Genomic DNA, 21,315 nt, shown 5'->3' on the forward strand with positions numbered 1-21,315 from the left:
TGACCTGAGACTAGTCACGTGGTGCCATAACTGACACGTAGAATGACGTCAGCTCCAGTCAGGCGACCTATCTGGAAGTTAAGTGCCGTAAAGTGACGCACTTCCGGTAATGTGCGGCTTCAGGCTTCTACCTCTTCTTCTGTGACTGTGCTGCCAGTGTGCACCGGAGACGGCGGAGGAGGCCATGGCGGCAGCTGGGAGCAAGTCTGTGCTGTTCGTGTGTCTTGGTGAGTGTGTGCACGGAGGGGCGGCCATGTGGCGCTCTGACACTGCTGTGGGACCACCTCCTGCACCCCGGGGGGCTTCTCTTCACACCTCCATAGGTCGCTGTTGGCCGTTATAGAAACACTGGGAACAGACATAAACATATTTCCTTTCATAGTTCAAATTGTCTCTTCAGAGAGGAAGAGGACTAGAACTCTAGCGCCACCTATTGGAAGTAGTAATCCTAACAGTCAATGTCGACCCTTTAACGAGCCTTGTCACATGACTTGGGGTAATAGCCAAACCAGAATCACAATTTGCAGACACTGTATTTCGGGGTGCTGCCCCTCGTCAGTGCACAGTGGAGATGTCATGTGACAAGGCTCGTTAAAGGGTCGACATTGACTGTTAGGATTGCTACTTCCAATAGGTGGCACTAGAGTTCTAGTCCTCTTCCTCTCTGAAGAGACAATTTGCATATTTCCCAGAGGAGCATTGCGGCTTTAAGTCTCCTCATCTCGACATGCTTATCATCTCACTCTCCGCAAGGAGAAATTATGCTTCTTGGATCCCTTTCATAGTTCATAAATTCTTATTTATTTTTTTAAGTGAAATTTTCTTCAAAAACCCTCAGACGCTGCAAAAAAATGATAATTTTTACGTTTTTTAGTTTAATCAGGTTTTATTGGTTATACATATAAAAACCACATTTTCATCTGGGCCACACAGAGCCTCATTGCATATAATAACCAGAGAATTATAATACCCACTCTTACTTTTTTATTTTCCTTCTGACCCGTTGTTTCCTTCATGTAAAGGGATAAGTCGTGCGTCACATCATTAATTCTTACATATAATGTATTAATCCAAGTGCAGCAGAAAATAACCTGCAATTGTGCTTCAGTATAGCAGACTATGGGACACATCACCTCCTCGTATGAAGCCGGCGGCTGAGCCCAGTGCACCCCCAATCATGTCATGAGGGGAGTCAGGCAGGAGATACCACATGAATGTGTCACCAAGATGTGAAAGCCTAAATGCTGCTGTCAGTGATCTCGGTGACATGTAATAAACCATAGCAATCTGTTGTCTGCTGTGTAAGGCCATGTTCACATGTTCCTGATTTCCCTGCTGTTTTTTCTGCACTAAAAACCGCAGCTCTTGGCAGAAAACGCAGGTGCGTTTTTTGATGCGGTTTTTAGTGCAGTTTTTTATGCAGTTTTCTCTGCAGAGTCTGTGTGTTTTCTAGGAAGTTTTTTTTAGGGTTAAAATGGCTGAAAATACCCTACCCCTAACCCTACCCCTAGTTCTAACTGTAGTGGGGGAAAAAAAAATTCTTTATTTTATTATTGTTACTACCTATGGGGGTGATAAAGGGGGGGCAGTTACCTTTTTTTTTTATTTTGATCACTGTGAGGTTATCACAGTGATCAAAATGTGCCTGGAACGAATCTGCCGGCCGGCAGATTCGGTGGGCGCACTGCGCATGCGCCCGCCATTTTGGAAGATGGCGGCGCCCAGGGAGAAGACGGCCGGATGGACACCGGGAGGCCCGGTAAGTATAAGGGGGAGATTAGGGCACGGGGGGGGGGGGGGCGTCGGAGCATGGGGGGGGGGTAGTATTGGGGCACGGGGGGGCAGCCACACTCCGCCCACGCACTTCCTGCTGCAGCGGTTCTGCACCACAAACTGCAGAAAACCCGCAGATATTTTTTTCGTCTGCGGGTTTTACTGCGGGTTTGACCTCACAATGGAGGTCAATGGGTGCAGAACCGCTGCAGTTCCGCAAAAAGAAGTGACATGGTACTTCTTTTTTACCGCAGCTATTCAGCGCGGCTTTTTTCGGGATTTTCCGTAATGTGGGCACAGCAGTTCCTGTTTTCCATAGGGTACATTGTAATGTACCCTGCATGGAAAATAGCTGCGGACCCGCAGCGGCAAAATCGCGGCGGTTCCGCATTAAAAAAAGGATTGTGTGAACATGGCCTAACATGGCCGACACCTGCGCTCTGTGGAGTGAGCGGAGCTCCACATGCCCCAACCCGCTCTATGACCGATGTATACATCATGGAGCATGAGGGGCTGACAGTGCGCCTCATACATGCTGCCCAATCTGTGAGCCGCATTATCTCACCCAGCTATGTTTGACTCTGAAATACAAAAAACATACTTCTAATGGTTGTGAGGCCCAAGACCGCGCTATAGACTAGTTGGATGGACAGGTCCCGGCAGCTTTACCCCTCCCGCTGCTCTGGATTGACAGATCTATAGGTGCATGTAGGCAGAGACCTGTTAATCAACTATAATTGGTGGGGAGAAACCGCCTGCTCGTCCAACTAGTGTATAGTTATATATTAAAAGTATGTTTTCTTCCAAACGCAGTGGCCCCTCTCTTAGATCATTGATTTATCCATTTCTTGCAGGTAACATTTGTCGATCTCCAATAGCAGAAGCCGTTTTTAGGAAGCTGGTATCGGATGAGGGGGTATCTCACCAGGTAAGAAGTTACACGATTATCCTCTTCTAGATCACAGAGAATGTATAATATCATGGCGGGTCCGGACAAATGCTAGGTGACCGTGTCCAGGGTACTGTGACCTGTGCCGGACTGTTTTACTACTGAAACTAATGATCGACAGTGGCTGGCAAGAGTATTCATCCCCTTGGCATTTTTGGTATTTTGCTACATCACAACCTGGAATCTCCCTTTTTTTTTTTCCTGGAATGTCTAGGAGCGCTCTGTCTGAAGAATGGATGGCTAATGACTGTTTGTTTCTGCACAGTGTCCAGCCGCCATTCATTCAGGGTACATTTACATGAATAGGGATGCAATCCAGTTTGTTTTACAGTCCTTTAATTTTTGGGATCAGCAGCGTGTTTGATGCTGTGCCTGAACCAATCAAAGTGATTACATCACTTTATGTAAAGGGAATACTCAAACTTTTAACTGTTGTTTGAAGGATTTCACACTTTTATTTTTTTTTAGCACTTTACTGTGTAATATAAATGAATAGGGAGTTTCCACTCTACAGCCACATGTAGGGGTTTAAACCTGTACTGATACCAAACCATGCCATAGATTTTACCCATCGTAGTGTGAGTGGGAATCAAGATTTGAGCCATGGCTGAAAAAGAGAAAAGGAAATCGCTCCTTGTGTGAATGGATAAATCTGTGTGCTGGTTAGGTTCTGCGGCGCAGGCACAACCCTGTGGAAGGTGCAGATGGGTTGCATTTCTAGCCGCTGGTTCATGGACTCATAATTTCTGGAATGGAATAGGGACCATGAAATGAAGATTAAAAACTTGTGGGATAATCCTGACACTGCCAGTGGATATAATGAGTCCGGAGACAAATTTGGAGAAAATTTTCATTCTGAGTTGATTTCAAGTTCTCTCACATGTGAAATCCTGTTCAAATGTACTTGAGGAAGCAGGTGGATCATCTATGAAACACATTTTCAATAAAACTTCTTTCCAACTTGTCTCCGGCCACCTCATAATCACTGGAAGCACCCGGATTATAATGCAAATTTTTATCTTCACTTCTATAAGATCCTGGGAGAGAACTTATTTGCTTTGTACTTGTCCAAAAGTTGTAACAGTGGATGCAGATGCCTAGTAGATGGTGCACGGGGCTCGATCTGCAGCAAGTGACTAAAACTCAAGCAGTAATGTGCCGTGGCCGGGGGCTGTGCACTCCCCAAGCTGAGAAAGGATCTTGTAGTCAGTGCTGCAGTCAATGTCAGTCCTTCACTTTTTTTTTTCTATAAGGCAAAGCATTGCCTCTTATCAAACCTCTAATAGTACCATTGGCGTGAAACTGGGGTTAAGCGCTGCTCTAATTTGCATTGTCCTACTTATAATAATAAGTAATACCACACAGGACACGTCTGCTGTCCTCCTGGCCTGTCGGCAGACTGCTGCTGTGTGATCTGTGCCTGGTAATGGACGGTGCAGAGCGGCCACAGTGAGACCTTCCCTGCCGCTGGAGGTTAGAAGAGGCTGCGATAGGAGCAATGCTGAGGATTCATTTCCAGTGAATCTTCTGTGATGTCGTATTGACTACAAGCCACCATTATTCGTGGCACTGTTGGCCACCAGCTGCTCATCATTAATACTGTACCTAGCACTAGATAATTCATGAAATGGCATGCTGAATGTCATGTATAACAGGCTTTTCTGTTGCACCCATAGATTAGTCGGCCAGGACCTGAAAAGGCGAGAGATTTCTCTGCACATTTTCTCCCAGCCACTTGAGTGTTTGTGTGTAACGTTGAGCCACATGTATAACGACATCAATGTGCAGACATGTCTCTTGCAGATTTCATAGGCTTGTATCTAAGGCAAGGACCACACGACCACTCTGGTGACCGGACAGCAGGTTTTTCAATCTGATCACATGAAACTTTCAAAAGTCTCTTTTGTAGCAAAATCTCCTCTGATCTGCGACCACCCAACAGTGTTTGATTTTACTACTGCCACTAATTCGATGTAACGTCCTGCAGTCAGTGTCCCTATAGCCTTGGTATACAGAAGCTAAGAGGCCGTTCCTTTCATTTAAGACTATGCTTAATAGTAAAATCATTCTTTGTTATGCAAATGAGTTTGTGTGAGCACAGTGGGTGGGGCTATGTGTTCAGGAGCACTCTTTTTCTTTGTTTTGTGGGATGGCTAATTGCTGTGTAGCAGAGGAGTAGGGAGCACTGGAGTTGTGCAGTCCCACCCACTGTGTGCTAAGCAGCTAATTTACATATGAATATAAAGGGATTTTCCAAAATCTTGCTCTTCTTAAAAGGATCTTCACTTACTTTGATACAGATTCCAGTGTAATGAAATAAAAGTGCTATCTGACATTTTGGTTTGGTGCAGTGTCTGACTGCTTCTGCCAAGATGTTCCGCAGGTTTTTTGTTTTTTACTCGCACCCTTCCATTAAAACAAACAGCCAAACTACTTACTTACTGAATGAATACAAACTGCCAGGAACTCTAATATAAAACCCTTAGCTGGGTTGATAATGGCGTATACAAATGTGCCAATGAATTGGACTGCTTGTCTTTCTATTCTAGTGGAACATAGACAGTGCGGCCACCTCTACTTATGAAATAGGAAACCCCCCGGACTATCGTGGCCAGAGCTGTATGAAGAAGCACGGCATTTCCATGAATCACACTGCCAGGCAGGTAATGTATCTCGTTCCTTCCGTCATTGAATCCTATCCATTATGTTTTGTATTGCAGTGGTCCATAGACAGCGCCGCTACCTCTCACTGGAACGTGGGTTGCTCCCCCGATTCAAGGGCCGTAAAGTGCCTTAAAAGCCATGCTACCGAAACATCGCATAAAGCACGACAGGTATAGGACAGTCCGTCTTCTGCTAAGTTTCCAGTACCATTCTCCTCTACTCGGATGGCACTGCGAGCTTTTATTCCCCTGGCTGGGACTCGCCTGCTGTTTTGAAATTTCCATATTGTTGGACCACGTGTTGAAGAGCAGCTCGGTTTCTTTCTTCTATCCCCCCCCAAGGTCTCTTCTTTAACCATTGAGTCATTTTAGTATGTAGTATCATGTAATCGCGACGTTTGGTATCAGCTGATTGGTGGGGGGGGGTGCAGGAAAATTGCTGAAATGAAGGAGGAAGATGCCTAGATGCATCGGATTCCCAGGCCGCTGCTAGGAACAATGTTGTAAGAGTATTACTCCACTTTTATGGAAAATAAAACACAACTGGAGATAAAAATGGATTTTACAGGAAAAAATATTATGAAACCTTCTTTCCTGTATAATTACTTGTGTATAATGCAAATTAAAATATAAAAAAAAAATACCTCCTCCACCCCTTAGGCTATGTTTACATGTAGTGTGTTTGCTGCATTTTTGTAACTTCTCATTAATTTCAATGGTGAAGAAGCATTGCAAAAAACGCTGAAAGAATTGACATGCTGCTTCCTTAAAAAAAAAAAACGCAGTTTTCCATGTCCGGAAAAAAAAATCAATTGTGTGCATGACATTCCTGAAAACTCCTAGCTGTTGTTGGTACAGTAAAACAAAGCTTGCAATATGCATAAAATTAATGGAAAAAAAAGCTGCAAAAAAAAACTTAAGGCTATGTTAATAGCCGGGACATCTCTCACAGTATTACCCAGTCTCCTATGGCCACAGTAGATGACATGGAAGGAGAACTAAAATGACTAGAAATGTCCAGAGAAGCTGTCGAGGCACCAGTCCCAGCATATTGAGGACTATTTATACCTCCAAGATCTCTTGCAGAGCAATATGCAATTATTAGGAAGGACTGCAATACTCCCTGGAAGGCACATATTGGAAGGCCTCAGAAAACACTTTTTTTTTTTCCCCAATTTTATGGAGTGGGACTCCTACATTATTAGTGCATACTCTATCTGCAGGGGCTGAAAAACATTTAACCCTGGGGTATACATATATATGTATGTAAGAGAATTGTAGTGTTAGGCCTCATACACGCCCTGGAAAAACTAAGAGCGAGGGTCTGCTCATGACCCTGTAGATATATTGGAGGAGGACACAATTAGAAAAGAACTACCGTATACCCTTGTTTGGGTGGGAAGTTGTGCATGGTAACACACCCGAAAAAGGAACATTTTAGTTGACTTTCTGTTCCACTGCCATCATCCACTGGGGGATAAGAAGTCTGGGCCAATCCAGGCCTTGTTTATTTTGATAAGCCAGCCTGTCAGGTGCATCCGCCTGTCAACGGAAAATGCTATCAGTTATTGTGCCTCCAGCAGCCCTAAAAACTCGCTCAGACAAAACGTTAGCTGCAGGGCAGGCCAGCACCTCCAAGGCATAGAGGGACTGTTCATGCTAGGTGTCCAGCTTGGATACCCAATAGTTGTATGGCACAGAGGAATCCCAGAAGATGCTGGTAGGGTCGGGCAGGTACTCCTTCACCATGTTCCAAAACTTTCCCTACTTGTCAGATTACACCGCGCATCAGTTCCTGGTTGCTGTCCCAGACCTTTGCTAGACTTCCCTTTCCTCTGTTGGACCTGGTGTGTGTCTCCCTAGTCTCTACTCCTTTGTGGTCGAAGTAACAACTACCTCTGTCACCTGGGTAGTAAGATGGAGATTTTTTACTATCGGGACAGTCAGCCATATGTGCCAGACTCCCAACAGGCAAGACTACTCTGTCCCCACCAGGAGGACAACTCTCCATCTCTTCCTCTTCAACCCATCCACACTGAACGGATTGGATGAAACTGGTGTGGCTAGTACCTGTAGCACAATCAGCCAGCCATCACCTCATCATCACCCAATCCGCGATGAGATGAGGCTGGGCAGCATCACCCTACGTACTTTCTGCCTCCATCTCCACCTGGCCCGCATGCAAAGCTACCTCCTTTTAATTATGAGCATTGAGCCTTTAACCCCTTCCCGACCCATGACGCCACGTAGGCGTCATGAAAGTCGGTGCCAATCCGACCCATGACGCCTATGCGACGTCATGGAAAGATCGCGTCCCTGCAGGCCGGGTGAAAGGGTTAACTCCCATTTCACCCGATCTGCAGGGACAGGGGGAGTGGTAGTTTAGCCCAGGGGGGGTGGCTTCACCCCCTCGTGGCTACGATCGCTCTGATTGGCTGTTGAAAGTGAAACTGCCAATCAGAGCGATTTGTAATATTTCACCTATTATAACTGGTGAAATATTACAATCCAGCCATGGCCGATGCTGAAATATCATCGGCCATGGCTGGAAATACTAATGTGCCCCCACCCCACCCCACCGATTGCCCCCCCAGCCCTCCGATCTGGCCGGTACACTGCTCCGGCTCCCCTCCGTCCAGTGCTCCGCTCCCCCCCGTGCTCTTGTCCGCTCCCCCCGTGCTCCAATCACCCCCCCTGCACTCCGATCCACACCCCCCGGTGCTCCGTTCCACCCCCCCGTGCTCCATTCCAGCCCCCCCGTGCTCCATTCCAGCCCCCCCGTGCTCCGTTCCCCCCCTCCCGCGCTCCGATCCCCCCCCCCCCCCCGTGCTCCGATCCCCCCCCCCCCCCCCCACCCCATCATACTTACCGATCCAGCCGGGGTCCCGTCCGTCTTCTCCCTGGGCGCCGCCATCTTCCAAAATGGCGGGTGCATGTGCAGTGCGCCTGCCGAATCTGCCGGCCGGCAGATTCGTTCCAAAGTGCATTTTGATCACTGAGATAGATTATATCTCAGTGATCAAAATAAAAAAAATAATAAATGACCCCCCCCCTTTGTCACCCCCATAGGTAGGGACAATAAAAAAATAAAGAAATTTTTTTTTCCACTAATGTTAGAATAGGGGTAGGGCTAGGGTTAGGGTTAGGGTTTCGGTATGTGCACACGTATTCTGGTCCTCTGCGGATTTTTCCGCTGCGGATTTGATAAATCCGCAGTGCTAAACCGCTGAGGATTTACCGCGTTTTTTTCTGCGCATTTCACTGCGGTTTTACAACTGCGATTTTCTATTGGAGCAGTTGTAAAACCGCTGCGGAATCCGCACAAAAGAAGTGACATGCTGCGGAATGTAAACCGCTGCGTTTCCGTGCAGTTTTTCCGCAGCATGTGTACAGCGATTTTTGTTTCCCGTAGGTTTACATTGAACTGTAAACTCATGGGAAACTGCTGCGGATCCGCAGCGTTTTCCGCAGCGTGTGCACATACCTTTAGAATTAGGCTATGTGCACACGGTGCGGATTTGGCTGCGGATTCGCAGCAGTATTCCATCAGGTTAACATTACCATGTAAACATATGAAAAACCAAATCCGCTGTGCCCATGGTGCGGAAAATACCGCGCGGAAACGCTGCGTTGTATTTTCCGCAGCATGTCAATTCTTTGTGCGGATTCCGCAGCGTTTTACACCTGTTCCTCAATAGGAATCCGCAGGTGAAATCTGCACAAAAAACACTGGAAATCCGCGGAAAATCCGCAGGTAAAACGCAGTGCCTTTTACCCGCGGATTTTTCAAAAATGGTGCGGAAATATCTCACACGAATCCGCAACGTGGGCACATAGCCTTAGGGTTAGGGTTGGAATTAGGGTTGTGGTTAGGGTTAGGGGTGTGTTGGGGTTAGGGTTGTGGTTAGGGGTGTGTTGCGGTTAGGGTTGTGATTAGGGTTATGGCTACAGTTGGGATTAGGGTTAGGGGTGTGTTGGGGTTAGTGTTGGAGGTAGAATTGAGGGGTTACCACTGTTTAGGCACATCAGGGGTCTCCAAACGCAACATGGCGCCACCATTGATTCCAGCCAATCTCGTATTCAAAAAGTCAAATGGTGCTCCCTCACTTCTGAGCCCCGACGTGTGCCCAAACAGTGGTTTACCCCCACATATGGGGTACCAGCATACTCAGGACAAACTGCGCAACAATTACTGGGGTCCAATTTCTCCTGTTACCCTTGTGAATCTAAAAAAATGCTTGCTAAAACATAATTTTTGAGGAAAGAAAAATGATTTTTTATTTTCACGGCTCTGCGTTGTAAACGTCTGTGAAGCACTTGGGGGTTCAAAGTGCTCACCACATATCTAGATAAGTTCCTTGGGGGGTCTAGTTTCTAAAATGGGGTCACTTGTGGGGGTTTCTACTGTTTAGGCACACCAGAGGCTCTGCAAACGCAACGTGACACCCGTAGACCATTCCATCAAAGTCTGCATTTCAAAAGTCACTACTTCCCTTCTGAGCCCCGACGTGTGCCCAAACAGTGGTTTACCCCCACACATGGGGTATCAGCGTACTCAGGAGAAACTGGACAACAACTATTGGGGTCCAATTTCTCCTGTTACCCTTGTGAATCTAAAAAAATGCTTGCTAAAACATAATTTTTGAGGAAAGAAAAATGATTTTTTATTTTCACGGCTCTGCGTTGTAAACGTCTGTGAAGCACTTGGGGGTTCAAAGTGCTCACCACACATCTAGATAAGTTCCTTTGGGGGTCTAGTTTCCAAAATGGGGTCACTTGTGGGGGGTTTCTACTGTTAAGCCACATCAGGGGCTCTGCAAACGCAACGTGACGCCCACAGAGCATTCCATCAAAGTCTGCATTTCAAAACGTCACTACTTCACTTCCGAGCCCCGGCATGTGCCCAAACAGTGATTTACCCCCACATGTGGGGTATCAGCGTACTCAGGAGAAACTGGACAACAACTTTTGGGGTCAAATTTCTCCTGTTACCCTTGGGAAAATAAAAAATTGCAGGCTAAAATATCATTTTTGAGAAAATAATTTTTTTTTTTATTTTCATGGCTCTGCGTTATAAACTTCTGTGAAGCACTTGGGGGTTCAAAGTCCTCACCACACATCTAGATTAGTTCCTTTGGGGGTCTAGTTTCCAAAATGGTGTCATTTCTGGGGGATCTCCAATGTTTAGGCACACAGGGGCTCTCCAAACGTGACATGGTGTCCGCTAATGATTGGAGCTAATTTTCCATTTAAAAAGCCAAATGGCGTGCCATCCCTTCCGAGCCCTGCCGTGCGCCCAAACAGTGGTTTACCCCCACATATGGGGTATCAGCATACTCAGGACAAACTGGACAACAATATTTGGGGTCCAATTTCTCCTATTATCCTTGGCAAAATAGGAAATTCCTGGCTAAAAAATCATTTTTGAGGAAAGAAAAATTATTTTTTATTTTCATGGCTCTGCGTTATAAACTTCTGTGAAGCACCTGGGGGTTTAAAGTGCTCACTAGGCATCTAGATAAGATCCTTGGGGGGTCTAGTTTCCAAAATGGGGTCACTTGTGTGGGAGCTCCAATGTTTAGGCACACAGGGGCTCTCCAAACGCGACATGGTGTCCGCTAACAATTGGAGCTAATTTTCCATTCAAAAAGTCAAATGGCGCGCCTTCCCTTCCGAGCCTTACCATGTGCCCAAACAGTGGTTTACCCCCACATGTGAGGTATTGGTGTACTCAGGAGAAATTGCCCAACACATTTTAGGATCCATTTTATCCTGTTGCCCATGTGAAAATGAAAAAATTGAGGCTAAAAGAATTTTTTTGTGAAAAAAAAAAGGACTTTTTCATTTTTACGGATCAATTTGTGAAGCACCTGGGGGTTCAAAGTGCTCACTATGCATCTAGATAAGTTCCTTGGGATGTCTAGTTTCCAAAATGAGGTCACTTGTGGGGGAGCTCCAATTTTTAGGCACACGGGGGCTTTCCAAACGTGACATGGTGTCCGCTAAAGAGTGGAGCCAATTTTTGATTCAAAAAGTCAAATGGCGCTCCTTCCCTTCCAAGCCCTGCCGTGCGCCCAAACAGTGGTTTACCCCCACATATGAGGTATCAGCGTACTCAGGACAAATTGGACAACAACTTTCGTGGTTCAGTTTCTCCTTTTACCATTGGGAAAATAAAAAAATTGTTGCTAAAAGATAATTTTTGTGACTAAAAAGTTAAATGTTCATTTTTTCCTTCCATGTTGCTTCTGCTGCTGTGAAGCACCTGAAGGGTTAATAAACTTCTTGAATGTGGTTTTGAGTACCTTGAGGGGTGCAGTTTTTAGAATGGTGTCACTTTTGGGTATTTTCAGCCATATAGACCCCTCAAACTGACTTCAAATGTGAGGTGGTCCCTAAAAAAAATGGTTTTCTAAATTTCGTTGTAAAAATGACAAATCGCCGGTCAAATTTTAACCCTTATAACTTCCTAACAAAAAAAAATTTTGTTTCCAAAATTGTGCTGATGTAAAGTAAACATGTGGGAAATGTTATTTATTAACTATTTTGTGTCACATATCTCTCTGGTTTAACAGAATAAAAATTCAAAATGTGAAAATTGCAAAATTTTCAAAATTTTCACCAAATTTCCGTTTTTATCACAAATAAACGCAGAATTTATTGACCTAAATTTACCACTAACATGAAGCCCAATATGTCACGAAAAAACAATCTCAGAACCGCTAGGATCCGTTGAAGCGTTCCTGAGTTATTACCTCATAAAGGGACACTGGTCAGAATTGCAAAAAACGGCCAGGTCTTTAAGGTCAAAATAGGCTGGGTCATGAAGGGGTTAAGTAGATACAAAAGCGGCATGGTTACACTGATTATGGTGTCATCTCCGAAAATAGTCTTTTGTTGACTCGTCCAAGTTTTTTAGAACCTCACAGATGTCAGACATCCATGCCCACTCGTCGGTTCTTATGTGCAGCAGCTGACTAGAATAACGACTGGCATGTTTTAGCTGGCATTCAACTACTGTCTGCTGCTGCTTACTAAGCCTTGCCAACATGTGTAATGTTGAGTTCCAGCACGTGGTAACGTCACAAACCAGTCGGTGATGTGGCAATGGCAAGTCCTGCAGCAGCACTGCCAGACCAGTGGCAGCTGTAAGTGACTTGCGGAAATGGGTGTAGACACGTCGTACTTTGATAAGTAGCGCAGTCAAATCTGGGTAGGTTTTCAGAAAGTGCTGAACCACTAAGTGGAGCACGTGGGCCAGACATTGTATGTGTGTGAGCTTGCCAATCTTCAGAGCCGCCACCAGGTTACGGCCATTATCGCACACGACCATGCCTAGTTGTAGGTTTAGTGGCGAGACTCACCGATCTGTCTGGTTTGTTAGACCTTTCAATATCTCTGCAGCGGTGTGCGGTTTGTCACCTAAGGAAATGCGTTTCGGCACAGTCTGTTGCTGCTTCACTGAGCAGTGCTTTCAGCTTGTGACTGATATGGACGACAGTTCTGAGATGGAAGTGGTGCAGGATGTGGGGGGAAAACCCGTATGGCGCTAGGTTATGCAATTCTGGGCGTCTGTAGCACGTGTGCCATCCCAGAGTCCAACTTGGTCTCGGCCTCCACAAGGTTCACACAGTGTGCCTTGAGGGAAATGTCGCAAGCACTTGTCTACATGTCTTGAGTGGACCTTCCTAGTAACTGCATTGGTCAGGGAACAGGTGATGTTAAGGGTCATGTGCTTGTGAAAGGCAGGGACGGCACAATGGGAGAAATGGTGGCTGCTGGGGACAGAATACCGAGGGAAAATCGCCGCAAGGAGGTTGCAGAAAGCCTGTGTCCACAGCCTAAACTGCAACATTTCCACGGCAAGCAGTATGGAAATGTGGCCGTTTTGTGTTTGGGTGGGTGGCTGCGTGTTTCCGCTCGCGTTTTAAGGGTTGGAGTAGGGACAGCTGAACGCACGGCTGGGACAAGGAGGTGGATATGGTTGTAGATAGTGCTTACGAATGTCCAAAGACAAATGCCTGGAGGGAGGCATAGTGGATGCTTTCCTGAAACGGAAAGTACTTGCAAGCAGCATAATACAAAGAATAGCAGGTTTACCCAGAATCCTTTGCAGTAGGCGGAGCTATGCAAATCATCTCTTTCCACCCCTGTCTAATCCACAGCGCTTGGAACCGCCAAGCGTGCAATGCTGCGGATTAGTTTCTAAATTTACACAGCCAACCAATTCCTACCTGTGGACACGTGTTTCGGGCTTTAGGCCCTCATCAGCACAGGGCTGGAATTGGTTGGCTGTATGGAGTGGGGCTCCGCCTACTGCAAAGGATTCTGGGTAAACCTGCTATTCTTTGTATTATGCTGCTTGCAAGTACTTTCCGTTTCAGGAAAGCATCCACTATGTATTTCCTATAAGTAGAGGGCTTTTCGGTCTCTTTCATCCCGCTACATTTAGCCCAACTTGGGTCTCTCCCTAAGGTGGCTAGCATGGAGGGAGGCAGGCATCCACGACAGGGGATTGGCATACCCATGGGAAGAGGCAGTTGTGTCACCTGCAGACACTGATTATTGACCCAGGCATTCAACCCACCTAGTCGCATACTTGGATGACATGCCTGAGCATGCTGGTAGTGGTCAGGCCACGGCTGATTTTTGGTACGGCACAGGTTGCAAATGACATTTATCTGGTTTTCTGGACTTTGTTTAAAAAACAAAAAAACAAACACACACTGGGGAACACCTAACCATTGTCCTAGTATCTTGCTGCCTGTGGCTGCTCTGAGGAATAGTTGCCTGCCTTATCCCACTACCTCTTCCTGTTGTGGTGCTGCGGATCCCCCACCCCGTGCGCTGCCGTCCTCGCTCTGCATGGCACCTTCCCAGGTTGAATCAGTGACTTCATCATCCACCACCTCGTCTTCCACTTCCGCACTCTGCTCCTGCTTGTTGACTTAACAACATGGCTTGTTGGCAACTGTGTCTCATCATCTACGTCTTGAAACACTAATTGCCGTCGTCTTCTAGTGACTGTGGCTGCTCAAATATTTGGGTAACACTGCACACCATCGCCTGATGTCGATCTTGAAACGTGCAGGGTGAGAGGCCAGAATCAATAAATAGAAATGTAAAGTGCTCTTCAGAGTGTCGAGTAGGATCACTTGTCTCATGGAACTCGCAATGGTGGGAGAAAGGAGTCAATATGTCTGGTTAATCCAGTATTTCTTCTTATGTCCAGATCACAAAAGATGATTTCCTCTCCTATGACTACATTCTATGCATGGATGAAAGTAACCTGAGGTCAGTGAACTATTATCGTATTTCCAAATGTGTAAACATTACTTTAACTGCTTGCTACAATTTTGTTGAAAATAAATCTTAAAATGGAATGAAATTTTATAAAAATAAATTAACTAAAAAAAAAAATAAAAAAAATCAGTCCGATCCCCTTTCATACTGTGAACAAAGCAGGTATGGTTATTCCAGCTCTACTCACTTCCATCACTAAAGAAGATTGTCTGTGCACATATCCCGGGGCAGGGATCAGCAGGTATCGCAAACCCGTCTCCTTGTAGGGGGCAGGTAAACGAGACCTGCCAGTCATGTATGTTTCCAGGCACTTCTGAGTAGATGTGACTGTCCCTGCTCACCTCGCTCAAATGTGAAGCATCTCCATTGTTTGCATTGCTGTAAGCCAGCTGGAGGCGTCTTAATGGCACTTAATTTCCACAAATACTCTAGTGTGATAATCCCCAAAATACTACAGAACTGTTACTTTATAGGATGCAGGAGTATTAGCCAGGTCAAAAGTGAAAGGAGACAGAACAAACGAATCTTCTGGATCGCATGCCGATACAAATTGGACTGCTGTAGAAACCACTAAAACCATTTGGGCTGTGGATTAGATGAGATATACTGTAGTTCTTGGAGCAAGAAAACAAAATGCAGTTTGGCATGGAGTGGGTAGACATGTAGCATTCTTGCCATCTACCTCAACTTCTAAAATGTGCTTGCTGAGGTCTCACACTGCTCAGTATAAGCTGCAGCTATCAGGCTGGGTGGACGGAGACTGATCACACTTATTCTATAGCTGGACTCCGACAATACTCATTCTATTTTGACTTTTTAATTACTTAAAATCTGACTCCTCATTGTAAGAGAGAAGCGACTGTGCATTCACGGCAGTCCCATAGTCAAAGAATGCAGAGTGCAACACTTATCTCCAGCAGTCCCGTGCGCAAGAAATGGAAAGGTAGCACATGGCATGATCTATCGCTTTATTCCAGCGAGGCATGTTTCTATCTGTATTTTTTTATGAAGAACACTCCACAGGGTAAGAAAGCTGCCCACAATTTAGTAATGCTAATCTATTTACATATATATATAAATAAATGGAACAGCACAATGCTCACCAATGGTGGGTGCCTAGCCCCCTGGATAAAATGGTCCAGACATTAATCCAACATGTATACCAAATAGTAAAAAGAAGGCAGCACTCCAAAAGTTTCAGGTGAAAAAGGATGAAGTTTTAATCGACTCACATCACTGCGCGACGTTTCGGCTCACTGAGCCTTTTTCAAGCAATGGGTGTTAACAATGACTGTGCTTTTATACAACCAATTTGAATTAATTTGCATGTTACAGTTGCCATTAATGAATAAATAAACAGACATTTGTACAGTTTTCTATAAGCGTGCATATAATATCTTGTCAGGCACTTTATTAAGCACAGAGATTGCACTATGTGCTGTATTCTTTATAAAATATATTTCCCAACTCACTCCTTTGTTCCACAGACTATCTCATTAGCGTAATTTATATTTATAATAGTCATATCTCATAACCCTCACCTTACCGCTATCTGATGACTCCACGTGGAGGACTCTGTTTAGACCGTTATCGGCGTTCATACAAGTCCATTGCGCATGTCTACAAAGCCAATTACCCTGTCACATAGTGCCGGCCAATAGGAGTTCCAATACACTTTCACTTTACTCGCGCTTGCGCACTAGCGTTATGTCAGCGCCGCAGCGCCATCTTCGATGTGGCAGAGCCTTCTTATCATACTTGCATGAGCCGCTGTTCAGATCAGACGACAGCGCTCATTATATGTTATATGAGCCACTATTCCAAATGTGTGACAGCACTCATAGTAGCGTCTTTATATTTTATATAAGATATATATTCCTGAGTGCATTTAAGCTGTTTGTCTAAAATGCGGAATAAATATATTCCTTTAATAGAAATAAAGTGGCTAGCAAGGATATGTATATCACTCAGACATAACGAACGGAAACCTTACTCAGGCTAACTCCATTAGTCTATGCTTTTCCAAGTCGACGCACAGCCTCTCCAGGCCATAACATCACACTTTAGAACAGACAAAAAAGTGAACATATATAATGTATCTAGATATCAGACAACAGCTAAAAATGATTCATTTGCAACAATCTTTTTATTGTAGACAAGGAACCACTACTACAGGTCGACACCCGTGACAGGCAAATTAGATAGAACATTTTTTTAAACAGTGAAATTCACTTTTTATCAAAAGACCAAAAATAATGGTAAAATTCATCCTTTTTCACCTGAAACTTTTGGAGTGCTGCCTTCTTTTTACTATATATATATATATATCATATATTTGTTAAACTCTTTGTTTATCTTGTTTTAAATATCCCTCCAATTCGGTGGCCTCAGAGGTAGGGCCCCTCTCCTATTTATGGGACTAGGTAACGTACTTGATATTTTTATATATGTGGCTCTTGTTTTGCAGAGACTTGAAACGTAAATGTAACCAAGTGCAAAACTGCAAAGCTAAAATCGAACTGCTTGGAAGCTACGACCCACAGAAACGCCTCATTATTGAAGACCCATATTACGTAAGTGTCGCCTAAATTTCTTTTTAACATTGGGCAATGGTCCGCTGAGAAGCCACCACTGCTATTTGTGAAATAAAAATTATATTGCTAGTGGCAAAGTCTCCGCACATGATGTCAGAAAAGACACCTTGTGCACATACTCAAGTGTGAGGACTTTTCACCAATTTTAGCACTTTAAACTCCTCTTCAGGGTCCATTTTGGGGATGGAAACCATCATAGATCATAGAACCTGCACTATATCGAAAGTGCTAGGACACCTACTTGTCACTTACGGGAGGTCTTATAACATCACCTTGCTAGATCAATCTGCATTAATATGTAGTTGGTCCTCAACTTTAACCACCACCCCATTGCAGCTTCCACTGCTCCGGGAAGACTTTCTACAAGATTTTGCAGTGTCGGTGGGAATTTATTCCTATTCATTCAGAATATGATTTTTGAAGGTGATTGGTTTTCGATAGGGTTGAGATCAAGGCTCATTGCTGACAGTCATATTCTCCTACACCAAACTTGCCCAACCATGCCTTCATGTACCTTGCTTTGTGCAAGGAGAACAGAAGTCTTCCCACAAAGTTGGAAACTACAATTTTCCAGTGTCTTGCATGCTGAAGCATTAAGATTTCCTTTCACTAGAACAAAGAGGCTTCAGCTGATGCCAGAAAAACATCTCCATACAATTCTGCTGTCCACGAAACTACAGTTGGCACGGTGCAGTCAGGCAGCTAAGGCTTCTTTTAGACATACTGGGTTTTTTGCGGCCAGTTATTGCCAGCCGTATCGCCACAATTTTCAAGGTCTGCCTCAATAATGGACCGCAAAAAACTTGTGGATCGATGTTTTTCGGGTTCCCAATACTATAGCAAAAGTATTAGGGAAAAAGAGCGGTCCACAAAACCGGAAGTCACGGCGCACCACATAAACAAGCTTCTGTTGTTTTTGCGGCCCCATTGACTTACAATGGGGCTGGTGTCCATAAGCCGGGAATAAGATCGAGCTGGCTCAAACTTTTTTTCACAGCCATAAATACGGCCATACGGCGCTCCGTGGAGTTATTGTGGCCCCATAGAAATCTATTGGGGCTGCAAAAACGGGCCGCAAAATCACGGCATGTGTACAAGAAGCCTAACAGTCTCCCGGCATTTGCCAAACCCCGAATAGAAGTGTGATTCGTCACTGCACAGGTCATGTTTCAACTGCTCCAGAGTCCAATGGTGGCTGCTTTACACTACTCTGACACTAGGCATTGTGCTTGGTGATGTAAGGCTTGTAAGTAGCTGCTTGGGCATGGCATGAAACTTCCACTAGATACATTTTTCAGGTGATGTTAATGCCTAAAGAGGTTTGGACAGTTATGGAGTCAGCAGAGCGTTGGCGACTTATGCACCTGGTGAATCCGGCTCTGTATCTTTACCTGGTAACTTTAAGGGACCTGAGCAACTTGGCCACTTCTTAATCACACTCACAGATGATGGTGGCATAATTACTATGACTTGCTACATCGCTGGCTCCTATTACAGGACTGTGCTGGTATCGGCGAGCCATTCTGTCACACAAGGCAGGCGGCATGGCGAGGGGTGGGATGTTATACAGCTGTGGTAATGGGACTGAATCCTATGGTTAGGATCTGTCCCAGTCCTTCTGTGTATAGTGTAGGTTATGAGTGAACAACTGCTTCAAAGTAAATCCCCAACTGGGATGTATCGCAGTATGGAAACCCTTTCTGATATGTGCACATGATATCTTTAAGACGCCGCTGGAACCGCTGAGTTTTTAAAGGTAACGACATTTCAGGAAAATGCCGGTGGTCATTGAACCTATAATTACGGTAACGAGCAGCTTCCATAGACTCGTCTGATTAATACTTTTAGCAGCTTCACGGCTTTCAAAGTCTGAAGCGGATTTAAAAGAAGTGGGGGGAAAAAAAAAAAAAGGTCGAGACTGAAGCAGAACAATGTCAAGACTTGCTGATCTGTTCATTCTTTGCAGCATTTCAGTGCGTTATCAGGCCGGATCTGCCTGGAAAAGACGTCGTGTGCACATACCCCAATACAGAGTTGTGCTCAGTTTCTTGCAGACGGTGACGGCATTCTGTACAAGTCGGGAGTGATCGTTCTCTCTAGTAAATAGGTTTCCATGTATAACGGACTTCTCCTTTTCCATTTACAGGGCAGCGATGAAGATTTTGAGACCGTCTACCAGCAATGTGTCAGATGCTGTAAATCCTTTTTGGAAAAGTGCTCCTAGTATTACATGTTATTACACAATATTACGTGATGACGTTAACACAGTGTGTCATGGCTGGATCTGTTGTGCGAGCACAGGACATTAATCTTTGTGTCATTTACCAAGACGTGATCAATAATTTATATCCTGACAAAGCCTTTCATGTCACGATCCTCGCACTGAACCATGTTTGTCTAATTCAGGAATAAAGCCCATTTTAATTTGGCAGATGCACTTTATTCCTCCAGACAAGAAGTCAAGGGTTTCTGAATAGATGAAACCAGGTTAATCTCAAATATATATATATATATATATATATATATATATATATATATATATATATATATATATATATATATATATATAATGTATTTTGTCTACTTTCTAACTAATGAGCATGGTTAATTTGGGGTCTTTATGACCAAAACAACATTTCACATATTGGATCTTTACACTATAAGGGGAGGAAAGCTCTCATTTTTCTAAATTGACATGTATACCTGTATTTTATAGGCTTTATGTACTGTTAATTGGCAGTAAGTGGGAACAAATAGAAGCACAAAAATCAATGGTTGTATTCAGTTTTCTTACTGACTGCGAGTGTTTTTACTGCAAACAGCTTGGGGGAAAAAAGCGTAGTTTTTTATGTAAACTATGGCGATTATTTTCTTGTCAAAATCAGCCAGACATCCCCAGTCCTAGGGGAGAATATACACCTTTTTTTTCAGATGGATCCACTCTGAAACCTGCCTTAAAAAACACCCAGAAAACACTGAATACACAAATCAGTTCAACCCCCCCCCAAAAAAAACACCATCCTATAGGAAAACTCTGTAGGTTTGTCCATATGAAAAAGATGTCATGGGCACATACTCTGAAGTTGCGATCACATGACTAATTTTGGACCTAATGCGGGCTGTGAAAGCCGAACCTCACATGGACGACCCTAGGACCAATGTTATTTAATTGGGCTGTTCGGAGTAATAAGTTACATATCCTGAAAGGGCTGCCCAAGTATTATTTCAGGATTCTATTACTATACTACACACGAGCTGACAGATTCCCTTTTTAAAGGGGTTGTCCACTACTTGGACAACCCATTCTCAATCTGATCATTTGGCCTCATTAAAATACAACAACTCTACTCACCCCAATGCCATTCCAACGGTGTAGGCACTCATGTTCCCGGGGTGCACGTGTTTGACGTCATCTAAGCCCTGCACCCAATCAGCACTGGCGTCACTATCTGACAAACAAAGAAGTCCGAGAGCAGCTGCAGCCCTAAATTCCTTTTCACTATGTCCAAAGGCCAAGACGGCGCTGATTCGGGCAGGGATCATTGACATCACAAACTTACATGAGCCCAGGAAATGCGAGTATCAAAACTGCTGGAACGGTACCCGAGGCGAGTATAAGCGTTTCTATTTTAACAAGGCCAAACATGAGGAATGAGAAGGGGTTGTCCTAGTAGTGGACAATCTCTTTAAATGGTCATTATACTTCCAAAAATCCTTGTCAATATTACAAGCAAATGTGGGAAACAATGTAATATCAGAGGAATTTGCTTCTTTCTCTGCTTAGGAGCCACTTCTGCTCCATAACTCATCATTTATTTTGAAAAGAAGCTAAAGGCAAAAAAAAAAAAAAAAAAAAACCGCTGGCAGCTCGCTGGAAACATTGCAGACTCTTCTGAAATCTACGAAGATGGGGGTGCAGTGAGAGAAGCACACACCGAACCTTTTACGGCTTTTTAGTAAGTGTTTCTTACCCTAGAGCTGCATTCACAGTTACAATGCTCAGTACTGCTCATAATGTATTTGTGTATAAGCA

At 44.5% G+C, this 21,315-nt stretch overlaps 1 protein-coding gene across 2 annotated transcripts; it reads left to right on the forward strand.

Annotated features, from left to right (window-relative positions):
- The first annotated feature begins 48 nt into the window (after positions 1 to 48).
- LOC138638588 (low molecular weight phosphotyrosine protein phosphatase-like) lies at positions 49 to 19,711 on the forward strand. 2 transcript variants are annotated; one of them, XM_069727993.1, is made up of 6 exons: positions 49 to 227; positions 2,628 to 2,701; positions 5,443 to 5,556; positions 14,618 to 14,679; positions 17,156 to 17,261; positions 19,429 to 19,711. In XM_069727993.1, the coding sequence occupies exons 1-6, from the start codon at positions 185 to 187 to the stop codon at positions 19,504 to 19,506; spliced, it is 477 nt and encodes a 158-aa protein (XP_069584094.1). In that variant the 5' UTR covers positions 49 to 184; the 3' UTR covers positions 19,507 to 19,711. The 2 variants fall into 2 exon arrangements, with proteins under 2 accessions (XP_069584094.1, XP_069584093.1); XM_069727992.1 differs by lacking the exon at positions 5,443 to 5,556 and adding an exon at positions 5,272 to 5,385 and having other exon boundaries at positions 57 to 227.
- The last annotated feature ends 1,604 nt before the right edge of the window (positions 19,712 to 21,315 follow it).

This window comes from Ranitomeya imitator, chromosome 5, assembly GCF_032444005.1.
Source record: "Ranitomeya imitator isolate aRanImi1 chromosome 5, aRanImi1.pri, whole genome shotgun sequence".
NCBI lineage: Eukaryota > Metazoa > Chordata > Amphibia > Anura > Dendrobatidae > Ranitomeya > Ranitomeya imitator.